The sequence below is a fragment of the Pyrenophora tritici-repentis genome, chromosome 1 (genome assembly GCF_003171515.1).
Source record: "Pyrenophora tritici-repentis strain M4 chromosome 1, whole genome shotgun sequence".
Lineage (NCBI taxonomy): Eukaryota > Fungi > Ascomycota > Dothideomycetes > Pleosporales > Pleosporaceae > Pyrenophora > Pyrenophora tritici-repentis.
In genome coordinates this window covers 1,354,040-1,370,897 of record NC_089390.1, presented here as the reverse complement: position 1 = coordinate 1,370,897, position 16,858 = coordinate 1,354,040, and the positions used below count along the sequence as shown (strand labels likewise).

Below are 16,858 nucleotides of genomic sequence, written 5' to 3'. Positions count from 1 at the left end.
ATGCACATTCTCTCCCAACTCTCCATCTTCCTGTATGCGGCATCGCTTGTCTCAGCAGGATGCTCAGTTTGTCCTGCAACCTCGTACGTCTACCCTCTACACGCCACAGTATCCACGTCGATCCATTCGTCTTACTATCCCAATCTCTCTCAACAGTGGAAGATGTACTGCGGAAGATGGATCAGGGTGTAGGGAAGTCACGGTCAAGTTCGATTGGCTTTTTGTGCGAAACTACTGCTGTCGGGATGCTGAGCATAATTATGACGGTAAGACCAAAGTTGTTCACAATAAGAAGAACTGGCAGTGACAAGTATATAGTGGGTCTATTGGGCTGGCACATCTAATCTATGAAACCTTGGTCTGACAGAGTTCGCTACCGGCCATGAAAGTAGGGTAGTTTAACTAGCAGCACCGTATAATTCAAGTCACGATTACTGCTGAATGTATGAGAGAAAGGGGTTCAAGAGAAGATGTATTGTTGCATTACATATCTGGTGGAAACGCTTTCTCTGTCTAGTAAATGTATCTATAATAATCATTGTTGCCAACCACAGCACATCACTACAGAGAAATTCAGGATACAGCTGGATTATTTGCCACGATATATATTCACTCAAATCCATATTATTCGACTTCACTCTATAGAGAATAGTCTCAAGGTACTGGGTCGTTGGATAAAGAACGAGAATTTTGCTTCTTACCCAAGTATCGCTCGAAAACGATACTTTGCGTAGCCTACGTACTTCAATAAAATTTAAGATATAAATAGAGGCCGATATCCTACCATGTCGCTTGCTAGTTTTCCGACGAGAAACTAGCATAGTTTAATAAACATGAATTACCTGTCTTTTCCCGTCATTTTCCTATTGGAATTGGTTCTATCGCTGGACTACAGTTCATGCATGGTTACTACAAGCACAGAAGACTCACAAGCGGAAACGGTAACCACTCTATGATGCCCTGCCCTGGGCTTTACGCTCCTTATTCATCCCGTTTCACTCAATAGATGATCCATTCATGTAAGTGAAATCGTATCATATTTTCCAAATCCTGCTCGTGTACTGTCAATAAAGAGCTTACTTCAGCGGTTACCCCACCGTCATCCCACCCTTCAGTCCATTTGTAGGCAACGCAGCGAAGGCCACCCCACGATAAACCTTAATAAGTTGACAGCCCGCCCAACGGTATCACCCACAAGGAAGAAATTCAGCTAGCTCTATGCTCCCCTCCCTCGTATCGACGGTTCGGCTTTACATACCCACATCGGCTGAATAACAGCACGTGGGGCGAGAACGTTTGTTTGACGCGGACCCCTAGTCGTTAGGCCAGCCATCCCATCGGTCCGATTATTGTACAGGTTATCGCGGCGAGTGGCGAGTATCCGAAGCCGGCGTTTGCACGTGCGAGGATATGAATTTGCAGACGTGAGTAATCCGTGAGTAATAGCAAGTTTATTGAGACATGACTCGTTGGTGTCTCGGTATAGATGCCGTGGTCTACCGACCCTAGAGAGGTTCTGAATTGATGTCACCACTGGCGTGATAATGTGGGACTCATGGTTTCTCTATGGCGTTGTGGGTCTAGAGACCCCGACTGGGTGACATTTTGGTGACATTTGATCAACTTTGTCATGTCCAATCGTATCATGTCGGAGTATTGAATGCGCCTTACAGCTGCAACCCAAGCGCGCGGTTCTTGCTCTTCACCGGCTTCTCAGACCACAGGGACGGATGATCGCGCGCTGACATGTTAAATCCGTTGCCGCTGGATGACAGCAGAGAAGCATCGTCGCGCTAGTCTGACTTCGATGATGGGAGCGCATATACATTACAATGTGCAATGGACTTGTATCATGGATCAAGGTAAAAGAGAACAGGGGCGGTTACGTTGAAACATCTTGCTTGGTCTGGTTTTCGCTATGAAGACATGGGTGTCGCGGGTATGGCAATTTCGACGTTTGATAACACCCATCCCTGCTATTATCTTCAACCGGGTACCTGCAGGGTTGGGGATGAAACAATTCCAAAACCTTGATTTGCACTTTGAAAATGTAACATCGTTTGCCGCTCCGGTATGCTTTTGCAACTGTACCGAAGGCATCGAATCTGGACCGATACACAGTGCGTTGATGAGACGTGCTCGCAGTCTGGACGGACTACTGGTTATGGGATCCTCCGCGTCGCTTGACAATACTCAACCCCATGCAATGAAATCCACTCTTTTCAGTTTGAACGATATTCCGTAGCTGTCTTTGAGGTCGCGTTCAGATGTAACCCAGGGTTGTCACTGCCAGAATTACCCAAGCCCAGAAGTTTAATCTAACATATGAATGCGAATAAGAATAATGGAAACGAAGAAGGCTGTTAGACTGTCACCCTGCCTCCGGTAGCCTCGACTAGAGAGGAAACGTCTTCCTTAAGTTCTGGGATGGCGCTAGAGACTTGCCGCGCGAGTTGTTCCTGCAACATGCGGTATGCGTCGACTCGGCCGTTTAGCATTTGATTCATTCTTTGCACAGTCTCAACAAATTCGCGGGTGAAGATATCGGGGTTCCTCGAGTTTTCAACATAACTCATGACCTCCGGTGGGATATTGATCTGTATCGAAGGAGCCGTTCGCGACAGTTGTACTAGGTTCTGGACGAGGACTTGGCTGTGAGTCGGTTAATCTATCTGACCATGCAGGGCTTTTCGACAGTCCACATACATCTCACGCTTCATGGCCTCTTGTGTCTTACTGCCATGGTGATCGTACGCTTGCACGATAAGGTTGTAGAGGTTCTGCACAATGTCTTTTAGTTGCGCTTCCACGGTCACTATCGCCACTGTAGAAATCGTGAGTATAACCCCAATAACGCGTATAGTAGCCCACCTTCAGGATCTATCGTGGCCATGCTGATGCTAGAAGTTTGCCGTTCTGTGAGGTTTGGTGATTCCTGATGTTGATGCGAGGTGAGGGCGCGCTACTAACGCGCCGCCAAGCTTCGGCTGTACTTACTTGACTATTGCCGGCTTTCTGTCGTCATCGCTCTCACCTTACCATATCTTTCCACACAACTCTCATCTAGACGGCACCTCCGCGCGCTATCACGTGTTATAGAAATCATCGAATTTCGGCGATAATGAGCATCAGTCTGCGATGACGGAGAGCACGCATCGGGATGTCGAAGGCCCTCCTTCGCAGCCACCAAGCCTCCAATCTTCGGCATCGTCTACCCTAGGAGTCCCCGGGAGCAACTCGCTACCCCTTCCTCGTGCAACGAGTGCAACTCGAAATGTGGAGACGCAGAAGGCTCCACTAGACACAACTTCGGATAAAGCGACCGCAGCGTTCATTCGACGCACGCTCTGTTCTCACAATGTGCTACTTGGTAACGGCGAGAAGGGACGCAGTACGCCACGCCCTATTGGAGACATGCTACCACCCCTGACAAGCTCAAATGAGGTCGATCTCCAGTTGTACGGTATCATTTCTGTAATCATAAAGGAGTTCGTACAGACGTGGTACACGAAGATCACACCAGATCAAGTATTTGTCAATGAAGTAATTCAGATCATCGCCCACTGTACGCGAGGTCTCGAACAACGCCTCCGGAAGGTTGATTTGGAAGCACTATTGCTAGACGAGATCCCTGAGCTACTCCAGGCGCATCTGAGCTGTAGGTGATTCCGACCCTGGACTATCGCATGGAGGGTGTCTAATTGCGCTCTGGTCAGCATTTCGCCTGGCGATGCATCAAGCCGCCTCATCCACTTCACTAGCATCGGATCCTCGCACGATTTATCACGCACTCCACCCGCACCCTGCACTCTCTCCTGTCCCTACCGATCTCGTGCCGTCAACAGTTTTTGAGCAACGGGAAAGCGAGTCCGCGTGGCGCCAGTTGCTGGTCCACGGCGTGTTAGCTCTCTTGTTACCAACAGAGGATCTGGAAAACGGTTGCCTTCGCACGCTAGTTGCCGAAATCTTTGCAGAGATGATCCTTGGAAATGGCATCAGTGGCAAAGCATGTGAAGGCTGGGTGTTATGGGAAGGTATTACAAGAATAGGTGAGGTCCTACAGACCGATGCTCCTAAAGAGGTGGACTCCCAATCAGAAGATGCCAGTACAGAGCAGTCATTGACACGTCTAGAGCGTTACGGTCTTCTGCCGCATGAAGGGTCAGACGTCAGATCGAAAGAGCAACTGGACATCGGTCAGCCTTGTCATCAGACTACGACCGGATACACTTCGGGGCTATTCTGGACTGTTGTCCAATACGCATTTCTGGCGTTTACTGCGGCGCGTGCAGTGATCTTCAGTCTTGCGACATCATCTTCCCTTCCGTCCAGATCTGCCATAAGCGAACAGTCATCGGTGGAGATGTCTGGCCAATCTAAAATGCCGCACGCAGACACTACGGCATCCAGGCGCCCGTTGGGAGCCAAACGGCCTGTAGTCAACATGGCTTTGTGGAGTTGTGCAGCACAGTTTGCTGAGCTAGATGTCCGCATGCCTTGGCTGTTGGGCTTCATCTCCATGCTCCATCATGGAGCGTTGGTCGGTCCAGGTAGTGTGGGTGATACTGATGGCGTATTGGACAGGTAAGTTTTGATAATATTTCCATCTTGACATCCTTTCTCTGGTTGGCTAGGCTGGCATGCTCTGTGGGTCTGTGCGACCTAGGATGATATAGCTCCGCATACGGTTTCAGTCACTTGACTTCGCTTCAGCGAATGCGACGGCCCGCTGGCTTACACACCGGAATACCCTTGTTGTGGCGCATCATCTTATGCAAGCCTCGGCACCCGTTCCGGGCGGCAACTCGACACGTTTCGGACAAGGGGGCTTGGCGTGGTTAGCCCCTCACTTCTGTCAACACCACGATCGACCACACGATGCTTGCATCACGACCCGGCGAATCCTATAGGGTACCTTCTCGTTACTGTTAGCGGAAGTGCACTACAGTATGAGCCTAGGGTGTTGCGCAGCCTGAGCCGTCTTATCATGATACCAGCATCCCTAGTAGGGTCGCTTACGCGCCGGTTGATCTGCCTACACCCATCTGTCCATCTCGGGACTGGCCGCACTAAAGGTCAAAGTACGACATTGGCCACGAATCTCGACCTTGCCCCGGTGAGCGCCAACAGCTGATGGCGCCTCATTCCTCGGCCTTGCTCAATCTAGCGGCCTGCAACTCTGCTGCGGTCATCTCGTCTTCCTATTGACGATCGCAGCAAGCATGCACTCCTCCGGCTCAGCACGGCATAGTTTGTTTGATCAGTGCGTTGAAACATTGGACGAATGATAATGTGTCCGAATGCTTGGGGCGGTCTGGATCTTTTCAACACCACGACATGCATGCTGCGTTGAGCTGAGCAGTCAATCTCGCTTGACGTGGGCATGCGCCTCACTTTGCGGACCACATCAGTATTCATATCCACTGTTGTTCAACTCATTGGTTATGTGCACTATGGCCTCCGCTATGTCCGATCACCAGTTGACGGTCCCGCGGACTGCTTTATCCATCGAAGCCTAAGATAATCGCACTGGGTTCATGCTGCACCAATGGGGTTTCTTCGTCATGCCTCTCGTTTGCTGACCATTTGCAACTGCAGATTCCTTTCGCATACTATCCACACGAGGATCCTGAACCCCGCTTTCCTTCCGGTGGCGCTTCGCACACTTCGCGCGACACTCTTTCCTAGCAATACGCTTGGGCCCCCACGAGAGATGCCAACCGATGAAGAGGCTAAGGTGATCAAGCACCGGTGTGCCGCTACACTACTGGACTTGGTACCATCTAAAGTAGCGGCAGGTTTCTTCGCGAGTTCCGAACACGAAGACCAAGTTCGACAAATAGAAGATATTCTAAGCTGCCTCGATGACACCTACCTCAACAAGCATTTTGTCTTCCAGGTTGTCGAGCTGATTGTTCTGCGCCTGTTTCCGGAACTGGGTGATCAAGGCGTCAAGGATCTACTAGAAGAACGCATTAGTTAAGAATCAAATCCTATCGTCATAAGCTTGCGGGAGATCTCAGTGGTTTGTGGGGGCTTGGTTTCATTCACAGTCCGTACACATCGGCTTTCACCGCTAAATGCGCGAACTACTGGGCACGGTCCGTTGCGCAAAGCCATCACTCGCTCTACTCACGACCGGAGCTCGATCCCAAGCTCCTCAATCGCATACATGCTTCCACTCGTGGCTCGAAACTGTCATGCAGCAGCACTAAAAGCGAAAAATCTGGCTGCATAATGTACTTCCATGTATTACCAACTCATCGCGCGTCCGATAGCAACAAGTGTGGTGGACAAGGTACACCGCTGGTCCCGAAAAGAGGGGTATGGACCAATGAAAAAATTCAAATGGAAAATTGTTGAGGCACATGGCGTCCGGAGTCAGGGTTGACTGCATGCCAGAGCGAGCACCTGACTATTCGGGGTACTGCCGAAACGGAAACTACAGAAAAAAGTACCACGAGATACCCCGCAATGCACAATCTCCTATCGAACCATCATATGCAGATGGTCGGCGAATCCTTCAGCTGTAGGAGAGTATCTAGGTCATGGGAAAGTCGTCCCTTGGACAGCAGCTTGTCTAAGCTGCATGTTAATCGCTCGGATAACCCGACGGTCCGTGTCCTACAATGTGCATACAGCCGGTAGCCCACAAAGATGGGCATTGGACGACGAGCGCTGAACTTCACCATGACACACTCGCAAATTGACAAGAATACGAGAATTCAAGTGCCTAACTCCGCTATTGGGGTTCTCGATTCACAATGCAGTACCACACCGCGATGATCCTCGGCAGTGACAAGGAGCAGCATACATACATACGATGTACCTACCTAGGTAGCGTTCCAAACTCCACCGCACTTTCACGTGTCTTTAACCAGCTTTCCGTAGCCCCGCCCTTCCTGCGTTCATGCCCCACCACGCGAAATGGGTCCGAAAAGAAACTTGGATCGGAACGCCGCTCGGCGGGCGCCGACTAAGACTCAAATCACCATCAACATTGCCACCACGAGCCCCATCTTGGCTGCGTCGCGCGAACTCCTCTTGTCTCAACACAAGCTCAGCCTCATTTAGGCGACGTTTCAATCGTTTATAGGTAATAGACAATTTAGCAGAAGCGATGGTGGGCCGGGAGGTTTAACGTTTCAAAAGGCTACCCCGCATGCACCTACAGCTCACAGCCATCTATCTCTTATCGCTTTTGCAAGGATCACGGTACCTGACTTCATGTTCGTGGATAGCCTAGCGCAGTCAAAATGTTTCAGGGCGTTTGCTTTGGGTCGGGCAGCAAGTGTGTGAGGCGAAACGAGGCTCAAGGCAGACTGCTCTGCGGTGCGGCACAGCTCTTTCGCATATGGGTTTCCCTTCTTTCCGATCCTATCGAATAACGCGCGCTTTGAGGGCGCGTGCGTAAAACTCTGGTCGCCTCCATGGTCGCTTCTCGAGACGCCACCAAAGCGATGTTGACGTACAGAATGACTCGGCTACCTGGATAACCGTTGAAACCTTAATCCGTTTACCTTGGAAATCAGGCCAGGAACCCCCACCCAGGCAGGCTTGCGACGCCGTGAAATACGCAAGCAACGATGTCATGACCCTGGAAGCGCCTCACAAGATGCGACATTGCCTGTTCCTGAGCGGCACGAGGTCCAGGGCAAGGACAAACCCGGTAGTAGTTGCGATACCCTAGCATGAACGGTCCAGCATCTACCATGCTGTGGTATTAACCGAGTGATAGGGGTTGCAGTGGGCAGCAGCACTTTCTCAATCGAACCATGTTTCAACCGGTTAAGGGCTTAAAATGTCTATTGATGGTCTACCACGGGGAATATGACTCGAAGATGCAAGACATCACCCGTAGCGGGCAATCATGCTACCGAACTGTCACCTCCCAGGGGTAAGCATAAGAACTTAATAGTGAGGCGTACGTAGGGCAGACTCGCTTCAGCTTCTCCGGCACGAACGGCGATGGCATTGATGGAGATGGTGTAGCTAAGCAAAGAGGAAAGGATAGAAGGTTCGCTTGCTAGTAAGCGTACGCTGGCAGTCGGGCTATAGGTGACGAAGAACGGGCGGTTGCAACACGCACTTGATCTCATGCAAAGTAGACCAAGTCGCTGCTCTTCCACATAGTCGTCAAGCTATGTCTCATTTCGGCAGTTGAACAGTCTGCGATACCGGTTCATGCGACGCACCGCTGTCAGTACCTGAGTAACACTCTTGGAGTAACGGATAGGCGCGTCTGACAGGGAGTGCAAGACGGCCGGGTACAGCAGCAACCTGAGAACATGTAGTGCGGTCGTCTGTACACAGCAATGCGAACGCCTGCCCAGTGCCCAGTGTACCACGCAAAACAACGTATCTCAAGAACATCGTCTTCAGGTGTCATTTCTTAGAATGACAGAGTACGCGTGGAGTATTGCTGTGTGCCACAGTCAACTTCGGCAGTGACCACACGTGTACATTACAGTCCCGTGGTCTTTTGCGCACAGTGCTATGCAAGTACCGACAATATAACAAGTAGACGTACCGTGTGTTAAATTTGGGCCTCTTGTTACAAATACCTCGCACAGAGGCTGGGGCGCCTGCAATGCTGTACCTCGAGCAGCACAATCTTGCTTACCCGGTCCCGTACCGTGTTACACAGCATCGAAAGTTAATCACGTGGGGTAACTAGCGCACATGTGGTGCTACTGCATGAAGCGCAGAACGAACATGGCAATACCGCAGACCATACTCCTTCCTCATCTTGCGGCGAAACTCTGCTTGCTTATTCCTAAGCGCATGAAGCAAAGGAAATCTATTCCCGGGTGCTGCCCCTCCCATTTCCCCAATTTCCCCTCCCCATCTTTCTTCGCATATGCACATCACGCATTCAAGACTATTGCAAATCCAAAACCAAGCTATTAGTAGCGATCGGCAGCTGATTTGCACTCGCCAGGCTGGCGTGGCACAATAACCGACCTACCGACTGTCGATGGACCAAACATGACGTCTAGCCTGGTCTCTGTCTTGTGCGCTACACCTGCCACTTGTTGTCGGGGCCGGAACTGGGGGGGTGGTTCGGCTGGGGATCATGGGTTTGATGAGAAAGTAGGGCCGAATATAATGTTTGGTGCAACCGAGAGCAAGTGGATATCGTGGTTTGATGTAGCCTAGCTCCCCGGGTTTGTTGATGAACTATATTCGTGTGGTTTGGGGTCTCTGGCCTTGCTCACCGATCGGTCGGTGTGGTGTTGCGTGTTTGCAGGTGCATGGCTGACGTCGAATGGGAGATGATGCCGTGTAGTGTTGCGTTGGCGTTGGCGATGGAGCGATGCGTGCAGCGGATAGGGGGGCCGGAGAGTCGGGCAAGGCTGTTGGTTGTTCGTACGAATGTACCGGTACCTTGCCAGATGCTCAAGGTAAGATTGTACAGTATGTGTACAGATCCAATGGCGCCTTCTAGCGTCGCCGTTCCTCATTTTTGTCCGGTGCTTACCTCCTGGTTATCGATTGACAGGTTGGTAGTACGCATACGTCGTCGTATGTTAGCGTTACGGGCGCCTTACCTCCCTACGTTTGGGGTTTCTTCGCTTCTAGAGGAGATGATGACGAGGCCTGGCCTTCATCTTTCACTGGCTCTCTTTTTACGAGCTTACTCTGTGGAAAGGCAGGTTCCACTTTCACATTGTGCAAGGTCTGGGTGGCTGGCTACGTGGCTGCGTCCCTTCTTCCCTCCTCTGTGAACAGTTGAACTTGCCCACACACGGCACCGGACCGTACCGTACCGATCCTCGTACGTGCAGCCCAGTCAAAAGCAAACATGACGCAAAAGCAAAACAAACGCTCGCGAGCAAGCGAACAGTAGATGGGACATGTTGCCGCTGGGTAGGAGACATGCCGAAATGAATGCCGATGGTTTGCGCGGGCATGCGCACGCGTCGTTTGGCGTGGGTGGTAGCAGCAGCCGTGGTGGTGCGTGTGGACATGCTCTTGCTTCTTCCATGCTCAGCTAGCCGTGCAGCTAAGTAAGCCGCCACCAGGTTAGCGAAGGAAAACAAAAACTCTCCGCTGCTTTTACCGCCAACGTTTTACGGAAGCTCGCGAACCCGATAAGATAACGGTGTTGAGTTAGGCTGAAGGTTAAAAAAGTAAACACATGGCAAACATTCGCTTTGGGCGCGTCGTGCGTGCGTCGCAATTTGCAAGTGCTGTTCTCTCTCAGCTCTGCTGCTGTTGCCCGCGTCATGTATTGAGCAAGGAGAACCAAATCCGAACTGAATCTATTGTTCAACTAGACAAGTCGTTACGTTAGGCACTAACTAGCGAAGCATGCCCCCACTCAGCTAGGTAGGTACCTCCCGCGACAAGCTGCTCCAGAGAGTTGCAGCGCACCAGACCTGTTCCAGTCTATCGACACGACTCACGACGACAACAAAGCACGGCTGGCCAGTGCTTGCCCTTTCAAAAAAGCTCAGACGCAGCAAACGCAAATCCGCCGTCATGTTGCGCGGCGGCACCGAGGAAGGAAAGCCCCTGCTTGGTCGCTTTTTGCTGTCGATTACACCATGGCATTCCCGAAACCAGTGACAAGCCTCGCTTCCCGCCGTCTCATCTCGTCTCGTCTCGTCTCAGTGCCGTCCAGAAGCGGACAACCCTTTTTCTTTTCGCTTCATGGCTTCCCGTTGACACTGACTGACTGACATGGCAGCCAAGCAACCTGCGCAGGAAAGTTCCCGCTCACCTCGGGGAAGACGGAAGGAGGTACCTATCAAATACCCCCCTTGGATCCCTGGACACATGCGCGACAGACACAAGGCCCTGGCGAGGAAAGAGGATGCTCAACATGTTTGAGCTTGTTGTTTATTTTAATCTACCACATGTGTGCTGCGCGTCATGATTATGTTTTATGCACACGTTGCGTATGCGCCGTGTTTGGGCAAGCAGGGAGAGGCCAAGTTGAGTTAAACCTGTGATGACGGCTACCTGGCTGGCTACGAGGTGCAGATGATTTTTCAATGTCCAAGCTTTCTCTCGTCCAAAGGCGGGGAAGAGCGCAAAACCTGGTCAAGTGCCGATCGAAGGCTATGCATTGTATACAACTGACGTTTGGGGGAAGGCATTTCCAGGATTGATTTCGAAAACAGATCGTCTCGTGGTTAGCCAAGTCCTTGCTTTTCAAGATCTGCATGCCGTCGGCAGCTTATCTCCCGAAAGGCCCCATGTTCTCTTTTTGCACAATCTCGCCATCTTGTGTCTATCCCTTCTCAAACGGTGTTGCAGTCCCATGCCGAGGCGGCCATGACAGGTAAAGCGGCAAGTACCATCTGTTTCCAAGTAAGACCCATGTCGATCATCAAAATGTCAGTGCTGCTCCACTATAGCGTCGCGCCCAACTAAGGTCAAGGTCCAGAAATGTCACTAGTGGTTTGAGGACACACAACATCCTATCTATGTCGTACTGAGCATTAATAGCATTTCAAGTGTAAAACACCATTTCGTCACGCCGCTTCTTGGCAGGGGTAGACAACTATATCGCGAGCCACGTATAGGGTACAAAATGTGCGTACGAAACCCATTCTTCCGTTTGAGACTCGGTTACTCCAACATGGAGGCCACGCTCGGCAAATCATGGCATCAAGGGTCAAAAACAGTATAAGTAAATCGTACAAAATAATGGTCCGCGCGAGCGGTTACAGTCTTCTTTTGGTAAGGGGATAGAGTCGGAAATAGTGGGGTGCTGCGCGCTGCCTAAAGGGGGGTATAGTAGTTCGTCGAGTAATAAATGAGAATAGAGTGATAGATAATCCAAGCCAGTGAAGGAATAGTGAAGAAACAGAAACCAACGCTAGTGATGCTGATGTGGGAAATGCAAGATATGCGACTAGGAAATCAAATCCAAATAGCGGCTCCAATGCGCAATGCTAGCCGTGCGCGTGTCCATAATTATGGCCTCGTGATCCAGACACGTTGTGCAATTCTGCTTCTCTGAAACCAAACATGGAAGGGAGTCGTTCCACAGAAGAAGGGTAGTCGTAAGCGTCTTGGGGCTGTAAGAGGAGCCACAGGGCGATACAGCCGACTCGCTAATGGATGGCATCGATGCTTTCGAGCTTGGGGGTCGTAAAGCTGGGCTCTGACACACGTCGCATGTCGGATGGTAGGCTTTCGGAGCTGCGCTTGATTCGCAGCTTCTCCATCAGCTTGCCGATGGTGACATACTCTTGTGGCTCGATGTCAAGACCGGCGCTCTTCGACTGGAAGAAATTCATGACGAGCTCCAACGCGCGTGCAGCTTCTTCCTGGGATGGCGTGATCGGCGAGGAATCGGCGGATGAATCCTTGTCGTCCATATGGCCAGCCGCACTCGGGATAGGAGGAGGCTGCATCGAGTTTGGCGCTTGCGTTGGTGAGAGGGACATCCCTTCGTCAATTGCGGGCAGTGAACCAGGCATGTCAGCCATGGGAGAGTCGAGTGTACCGCTGCTGACATACTTTGGGGTAAGCGCGTCGGATGAACCCGGTGGCGACATGTACTGCTCGACACCTACAAGCATGGGGAAAGTTTGACTTCGCGGTCGTTGGAAATTGCCGCTCCCGGGTTGCCCGTTGGCAGATTGACGGCCCATGAATGGGCTTGGACCGCATGCCGAGTCCGGCGTGAAGAAAGGGGAAGAGAGCGATGTAGGGCTTGTGGCACCGGCCGAGAAGGACGAAGGTGCTGTGTCGGTGAAAACGCTAGACAAAGAAGTACTGCTTTGTGAGTGGAACGGGCGGCGGCGGTTCATGTACTCGTATGTATCGGGACTTTCGGTCTTGAGGTTCTCCTCGCTCTTCTTGGTTTTCATCGTCACAGTCCCAGGGGATACCCCACCGGGCGAGGTAGGCGAGATGGCTCCCGGCGTATGCGCATTGGACGGCGGATTGGAAGTGCCCTCTGACTCTTCAGCTATGGAGCCTTTCCTTGACCTTGCTCCCATGAGATGGTTCTTTTGTTTGAACTTCTCCAACCAACTGGTGCTGTTGGCCTTGAGGTGGCTGTCAGTGTTGCCGACAGTTTGAGCGAAGAAGCGTGCCTTGTCCCGGATAATAGCGTCTGATAAAGGCAGCCCCTGCCTCTGGTGGTTTCTGGCCCAGTTGGACAGAGCGCGTTCAATGTCTGGAAATTTGCCTTTGGACCGTTTGATGGGTGATCGGCTGCCATCGTCTTGGTACAGATACTTCTCCTTCTGACGCAACACTTTTGACACAGTACTAGATAGCTGTCAGTAGGGCATAGAGTATGAGGTAGTTGTGGTAGTACCTTCGTTCCACACCAAACATGGCTATAGTAATGTCAGTAAAACGTTGTGTGTTGGTATTGGGCTTGAAGCTGGCGTACCTCCAATCTCGGTTTGTTTGACGGTAGGGTTGTCCTCGTGGTATTGGCACATGCGTCTACGGTCCGAGTCGGTGAGCGTCTTCCGTGGAGTTGACGAAGTCCGGGAGTGCGTGGAAGATGCTGACACGGGGGTTGCTGATGCCGGGGTGATGGGCGGTGGGGCAGAGGGAAACAAGGGAGCTTGGTATGTCGACTGGCTCGTCAACATGCTCGGCCACTGTGGCATTTGAGGCATGATCAGAGGTTGCAGCTGGGGATGGGTCGTCCTCGGTGTTGGGTGTGTTTGGTGTGTTTGGTGAGGCGGATGCATGCCGGTGCCATAGAGGGGCTCCATGGGGAGTGGCGCAAAAGTGCTGAAGCCACTGTAGTCCTGGACTGGAGAATGGTGGTGTGGATTGTATCCACCATCGCCGTGCCAGGCAGTATGATGGTCCTCGAAGGGCTCCTGGTGGGGGTGGTGGTGTTCGTGATCCATTTGTAACTGGCTCATGCTTGGTTGTGGACAGTGAAGTGGTGTATGAAAGCAGATGGTTGGAAGACGTGAGCGTTTTCAAGACAGCAGCAGCAGCAGGGCGGGATGGCAGCGGGCATATGCACCTACGCCTTGGTGTTGGTATACCTGGGTGGCGTGGGTGAGGTCAGTGTGGGCGAGGGCATGCATGCATGAGATGGGCTTGTGGTTCCTGAGGCGAAACAGTAACAAGTCAATGTACCGCAGCAGCACAGGTGGCAGTAGCGGGGATAGGGCAGACAAAAGGCAGTGCAGATGGTGTCGGCAGCCAGGTAGATGGTGCTCTAGGTATAAAGCAGCGCGGCAAAGCAGTGGGCTCAGATGGAGAATTGAAACTGCAGGGAAGGCGTGGCGCGGCGGGCCTGCAGCGCGTACTTGAGCATGAGTCTGGGGACGCCGGTAACAGGCCCTGGCTGTGCGATGCGGGCGCGGCCTACTGCAGCTGGCGGGAGAGTGGCCCTGTTTGTTTGAGCGAGCCCAAGCTTGCCGGCAAGCCTGGCGGGCGTGTGGGCGTGTGATCCCGGTCATGCTGGCCAAGCGACAAGCAACGCGACCGACGACGTTGGGCTTAGCGCGCGTGGGTCGCCATCGGGGATGCGCCCCTAGGAAAACGCGGGCCAGAGTTGTGCGGCCGCCTGGGCTTACAGTAGCAGTGCCAGTGCGTGCCTCGACGCCTGACTGATGGATGCCATGTCGACGCGGCCGGGTGCGATCGTCCCATCAAGGCCCTCGCACCGCTCACCATAACCATGACCACTGAAGCGGCCGGCTAATCTGCGCGTCCCGAAGCGGCCATGGAGCGCCATATTGCGCCCCAGTCCATCCCCAGGACATGCTCATGCTGGCCGTTGCCGTGCCCTCGTGCCACTAATCTGTCCGACCCCGATTCAGTCGCTGCTCAGGTACGCGACCGCCAGTGCCGTCAACCAGAGCCTGTGCTGTGCATAAAGGAGAGACAGAGAGTGTCGACGGCTGAACTGGTCTGCTCCACCATGTTTGCAAGTCCAGCCACTCAGGCCCCGGGAGCCTTGATGATTTAGCGCCCGACTGACAGCCTGCTCTCTGAGTCGCCAGCAACACCCCCCCCCCTCCCTGCTGCATTTCTCCGACTCGACCGCTGCGCCCGTTAGCAGACCAATAATGCAACTCCGACACCACAAAAATGGGCCTGCCAGTGCTGATCAAATTCCATCCTATTCCGAAGCAAATATGGAAAAAAGCAAGACCTGGTGAAATGCGGGTGCCGTTTCAATCCCACCCGCAGCCCCAGTACCACCACAATTCAATCAGACAGTTCGCCTCTCCACGCACGCCTTCTCGGCACGCGAGCGAGACTCGTGGTTATTGATAGCTTGCCGACGGTATCGGTCCGCCACCACTTCCTTGACCATTAGCGATTGGCAGTACCAGGTACCGCGCCGTAACCTGTCCGGCCCACAACTCGTGTCGTTTCCATGTCGTCCGCGGTGCTACTGAGGCGAGTCCTTGGCCAATCCAGCCCTCAACATGGCCTCCACGCCTAGTCCTGCTCGTCATCCTTCCGTTGTTGCCATCTGCTATGCCTAGCCCAGTGAGACTGCTTTAGCCATCCATCAGCCTCCAAATGCCTTCTCCACTTGACTCACTTCTATCGCAACACCTCATCTAGCGTTTGACTATCGTGACTGGCCAATACGTGAGCTCAACATGTCCATTCAGAATCCCAGTCCGACCATGTACGTACCAATATCCTCGTCGGCGAGCTCATGTGAAAGTCCCACCCGCTGGGGCTGATGCTTGCACGACTTGCCATAGACAATGGCATGCTTGAAATTGTCCACAATTGTCTTATGGATGGAATTACACTAGTTCCCGTTAGCGTATTGGCGTGATTTCAAATCATAAACATACGAAGTCTTCAATCGTGCAAGCCGTTGATCGCAATACAACAGGCGCCGAATAATCCGGCATTTTGCCCTTGGGCTTGGTATAAACGCGCACGAGATTCAACTTCTCCCACATCTGCTCGAGGAGCTCGTCGATATTCCACCCATGCTCGGAGCTAATCGGGCAAGCGTTCGGAATCCGATATAGCAGGTCCAGTTCCTCGATACTAATGGCATCAATTTTGTTCAGTGCATAGATGACTGGGATATAGCTTCGTCCTTTGGCTTCAATGACGTCGATCAGATCATCGACCGTGGCATCGCACCGGATGGCCACATCCGCGTTTGCCATTCGATATTCGGTCAATACGGCCTTGATCTCGCCGTGGTCGATGTGTGTAAGTGGAACAGTCGCCGTAATGTTAATACCTCCCTTGTCTTTCTTCTTGAGGACAATGTTTGGTGGGCTCTTGTTGATCCTTATACCGAAACCCTCCAGTTCGTTCTCGATGACGCTCTTGTCCGTGAGGGGCTTGTTGACATCCAAGACAATAAAAATCAAATGGCATGTTTTCGCCACCGCGATGACCTGTCGACCACGACCCTTGCCGTCCTTTGCACCTTGAATGATACCGGGAAGATCGAGAATTTGAATCTTGGCTCCGTTGTACATGACCTGACCCGGCACAGTAGTAAGCTGGCTTCTGTTAGTTCCACATCACTATAATACCCGATATACACCACGAACCGTAGTGAACTCATATGCGGCGGCTTCAGAGTGCTGTCCTGTCAATCTACTCATGAGCGTACTCTTTCCCACCGATGGAAAGCCAATAAAGCCAACACTGGCCACACCAGTCCTAGCAACATCGAATCCTACACCTGCACCACCGCCACCGCTGCTTGAGGGCTCGAGCAGTTCCCTCTTGAGCTTAGCGAGTTTTGCCTTCAGTTGCCCTGTCCAAGTATAAGCATGCTACACATGCAGTGTTCGATCGGAGTGAAGTACCAAGATGAAACGACGTTGCCTTGTTTTTTTGGGTCTTGGCCATCTACAATTGGTGTAAGTCACGGTATTACGGGTCGCTGGTTGGGGGTCGCTCACTTCGGCCTCGATAT

The 16,858-nt window shown here is 52.3% G+C and overlaps 6 protein-coding genes across 6 annotated transcripts; 3 read left to right on the top strand and 3 right to left on the bottom strand.

Moving 5' to 3' along the window:
- Window positions 1–307, top strand: PtrM4_005320 (uncharacterized protein; the record flags this gene model as incomplete). The annotated part of the gene is made up of 2 exons (XM_066102761.1): window positions 1–83; window positions 157–307. The coding sequence occupies 2 exons, from the start codon at window positions 1–3 to the stop codon at window positions 305–307; spliced, it is 234 nt and encodes a 77-aa protein (XP_065964963.1).
- Window positions 308–2,363: 2,056 nt separating this feature from the next.
- On the bottom strand, window positions 2,364–2,893 carry PtrM4_005310 (mediator RNA polymerase II transcription subunit 10; the record flags this gene model as incomplete). The annotated part of the gene is made up of 3 exons (XM_001930544.2): window positions 2,364–2,652; window positions 2,707–2,824; window positions 2,872–2,893. 3 exons carry the CDS (start codon window positions 2,891–2,893, stop codon window positions 2,364–2,366), a joined length of 429 nt encoding a protein of 142 aa, XP_001930579.1.
- Window positions 2,894–3,138: 245 nt separating this feature from the next.
- On the top strand, window positions 3,139–5,983 carry PtrM4_005300 (PXA domain containing protein; the record flags this gene model as incomplete). Its single annotated transcript, XM_066102760.1, has 3 exons — window positions 3,139–3,658; window positions 3,717–4,584; window positions 5,599–5,983. The coding sequence occupies 3 exons, from the start codon at window positions 3,139–3,141 to the stop codon at window positions 5,981–5,983; spliced, it is 1,773 nt and encodes a 590-aa protein (XP_065964962.1).
- Window positions 5,984–8,988: 3,005 nt separating this feature from the next.
- Window positions 8,989–9,159, top strand: PtrM4_005290 (uncharacterized protein; the record flags this gene model as incomplete). The annotated part of the gene is made up of 1 exon (XM_066102759.1): window positions 8,989–9,159. One exon carries the CDS (start codon window positions 8,989–8,991, stop codon window positions 9,157–9,159), a length of 171 nt encoding a protein of 56 aa, XP_065964961.1.
- Window positions 9,160–12,068: 2,909 nt separating this feature from the next.
- PtrM4_005280 (HTH-Tnp-Tc5 multi-domain protein) lies at window positions 12,069–13,853 on the bottom strand (the record flags this gene model as incomplete). Its single annotated transcript, XM_001930541.2, has 3 exons — window positions 12,069–13,236; window positions 13,286–13,307; window positions 13,364–13,853. The coding sequence occupies 3 exons, from the start codon at window positions 13,851–13,853 to the stop codon at window positions 12,069–12,071; spliced, it is 1,680 nt and encodes a 559-aa protein (XP_001930576.1).
- Window positions 13,854–15,518: 1,665 nt separating this feature from the next.
- On the bottom strand, window positions 15,519–16,541 carry PtrM4_005270 (uncharacterized protein; the record flags this gene model as incomplete). The annotated part of the gene is made up of 4 exons (XM_001930539.2): window positions 15,519–15,538; window positions 15,598–15,718; window positions 15,765–16,436; window positions 16,488–16,541. The coding sequence occupies 4 exons, from the start codon at window positions 16,539–16,541 to the stop codon at window positions 15,519–15,521; spliced, it is 867 nt and encodes a 288-aa protein (XP_001930574.2).
- Between the last annotated feature and the right edge of the window lie 317 nt (window positions 16,542–16,858).